A 2,153-nucleotide genomic window follows, 5' to 3' on the forward strand; every position below is an offset into this window, starting at 1 on the left:
CTCTGATAATAGACCTTATAAGTACTCTCCCGTATCATAGTGCGCATGGTACTATCGACGGAGAGGGATGGAGAGAGCGAAATAACACGCGGGATTGTTTGTCGCCGTTTAAATCCCATTAATTAAAACGTTAACGTGATTGGGTAAAGAGAGGGGGGAGATAGCCCTCTGTCCCAATAGGCGAATCCTCTTTAATAACCCGCCTCGAGATAATGATGTAAAAGACTCCTGCGCCCTGCGCGTGACGCTGATCGGTGTAGAGATCTGTTGAAGGTGAATCAGAGCGAGATAAGCAGCACGAGCGCAGAGCAGGGCAGCACTTTTGAGAAGGAGTCGCCGAATCTCCACACCTCAGTTGACAAGTCAAGCAAGCTATCAAGACCAACTCCGACTACTGACAGCACAAAGGGCAACAAACTTACAAGAAGCTTCAGCAGAATCACAACACATATAGCCTACAATCAAGTGGAATCTGGAAGGCTATGGACAGGAGAATGAACTTGAACGGGCCAGGGGACATTTTCCACAAAACTCTCAGCGCCGTGTCCAACAAAAAGATGGAACCTTTCAGATCGACAGCCGGAATGGACCTGCCTGTCAGAGACCGCCAGTCTCCAATAAGCTGTTTCGACCAGACCGATTCGGACCCAATTCAACCTGGAGGACTGGCAGGGGGTCGAGGGGGAACGCTGGGTTTGCCGACCGGATCTTTGTGTGTAAAGTACGGGGAGAGTGGCAACAGGACCGAGAGCAGTGGCGGGGAGCAGAGTCCAGACGATGACAGTGACGGCAGGTGTGAAATGGTCCTCCTTGCTGACGGGAGAACGGTGGCAGCGGGTAAACCCGAGGGAGGTAAGAAAAACAAAGAGCAGAAAACGCTCAGGCTAAACATCAACGCGCGCGAAAGACGGCGGATGCACGACCTGAACGACGCGCTGGACGAGCTTCGCGGCGTCATACCATATGCGCACAGCCCCTCCGTGCGAAAACTCTCCAAAATCGCCACTTTACTGCTCGCCAAAAACTACATCCTCATGCAGGCACAGGCGCTGGAAGAGATGCGGAGGCTTGTGGCTTATCTCAACCAAGGCCAAGCCATCTCTGCGGCTTCAATACCCGCCACCACTGCTCTGGCAGCACCCAACTTAAGTGCGTACGAGCAGCCGCCTGGGTACCCACCGGTATTTCCCACCGGAGTGCCAGCATCCTCCTGTCCCGATAAATGTGCTCTTTTCAACAATGTCACCTCTAGTCTCTGTAAACAATGTACTGACAAGCCTTAACTGCATCACAAGAGTGACCGATTAAGAGAGACTCAGAGAAGCACATGCGAAGACTACACCACTTTCTAAAACACTTCGACTTCGGAGAGGAGATTTAGGCTACTGTATTACAGTCAGTAGAAAACGAGACCGAGAAGTAATGCCGATGAATACTTTTATAACATTTACAAATGCATTCAAAAAGCGCTTTTTGTTCAGACAATACTTGATTGTGTATACGAAGCATACTTTAAGTGCTGGTGTGAATGACAGAGAAAACCAAACAGAATATGAGTGGCTGCATGAGATGCAGTTTGAAGTTGTTTATCACTTGCGCAGATGTGGACCCTATGGAGACTTGTATGACCTGACAACTTTGACCATTTCACTTGAATAGAGGGACAACGTCCTGGAACATTAGTTGATCTAATAAACCAGAATATCGCTGCTTTTATTTTACTTTTTCAATTTAAAAGAGACGTTTGCTGTTTACTTAGCTATCACGCTATATTTCGTGTACTTTTTTACTGAGCACCCAAGAGGAATGTCATAAGGAAAAGCAAGTATGAAATCATTCAATTCGAATCAAGATGGTTTAATCACTTGTTTATCTAGCAAAAGAAACCTGCTGACTTTTCAATCGACACTGCAACAAAGCCTAACGTTCAGGTGAATCTCTTAAAGCTCGTATTTATGTCCAGGTCGTTTTCAATTGGTCTTTATTAATTTATTAATTGTTTATTTTGTTTGCATGGTAAATTGTTATTCTGCATCAACGACGTTGCTGTGTAATTTGCGTTTCTTCCATATTGTGCTAACCATAAGGTTGAGGTCTTGAGTGATCAGGCGCGTTGTCAGGTCAAACTGAAGATTATTGTAGATACGTTAGTT

General features: G+C 46.4%; 1 protein-coding gene across 1 annotated transcript; it reads left to right on the plus strand.

Annotated features, from left to right (window-relative positions):
* Positions 1 to 451: 451 nt before the first annotated feature.
* bhlhe22 (basic helix-loop-helix family, member e22) lies at positions 452 to 1,371 on the plus strand. The gene has a single exon (XM_047023585.1). The coding sequence runs from the start codon at positions 483 to 485 to the stop codon at positions 1,281 to 1,283; it is 801 nt and encodes a 266-aa protein (XP_046879541.1). The 5' UTR covers positions 452 to 482; the 3' UTR covers positions 1,284 to 1,371.
* Positions 1,372 to 2,153: the final 782 nt, after the last annotated feature.

The sequence above is a fragment of the Hypomesus transpacificus genome, chromosome 8 (assembly GCF_021917145.1).
Source record: "Hypomesus transpacificus isolate Combined female chromosome 8, fHypTra1, whole genome shotgun sequence".
Classification (NCBI taxonomy): domain Eukaryota; kingdom Metazoa; phylum Chordata; class Actinopteri; order Osmeriformes; family Osmeridae; genus Hypomesus; species Hypomesus transpacificus.

What these genes read in the sequence shown, in the direction of transcription:
- bhlhe22 (XM_047023585.1), top strand. Translation starts at nt 483, where the DNA reads ATGGACAGGAGAATGAACTTGAACGGGCCAGGGGACATTTTCCACAAA.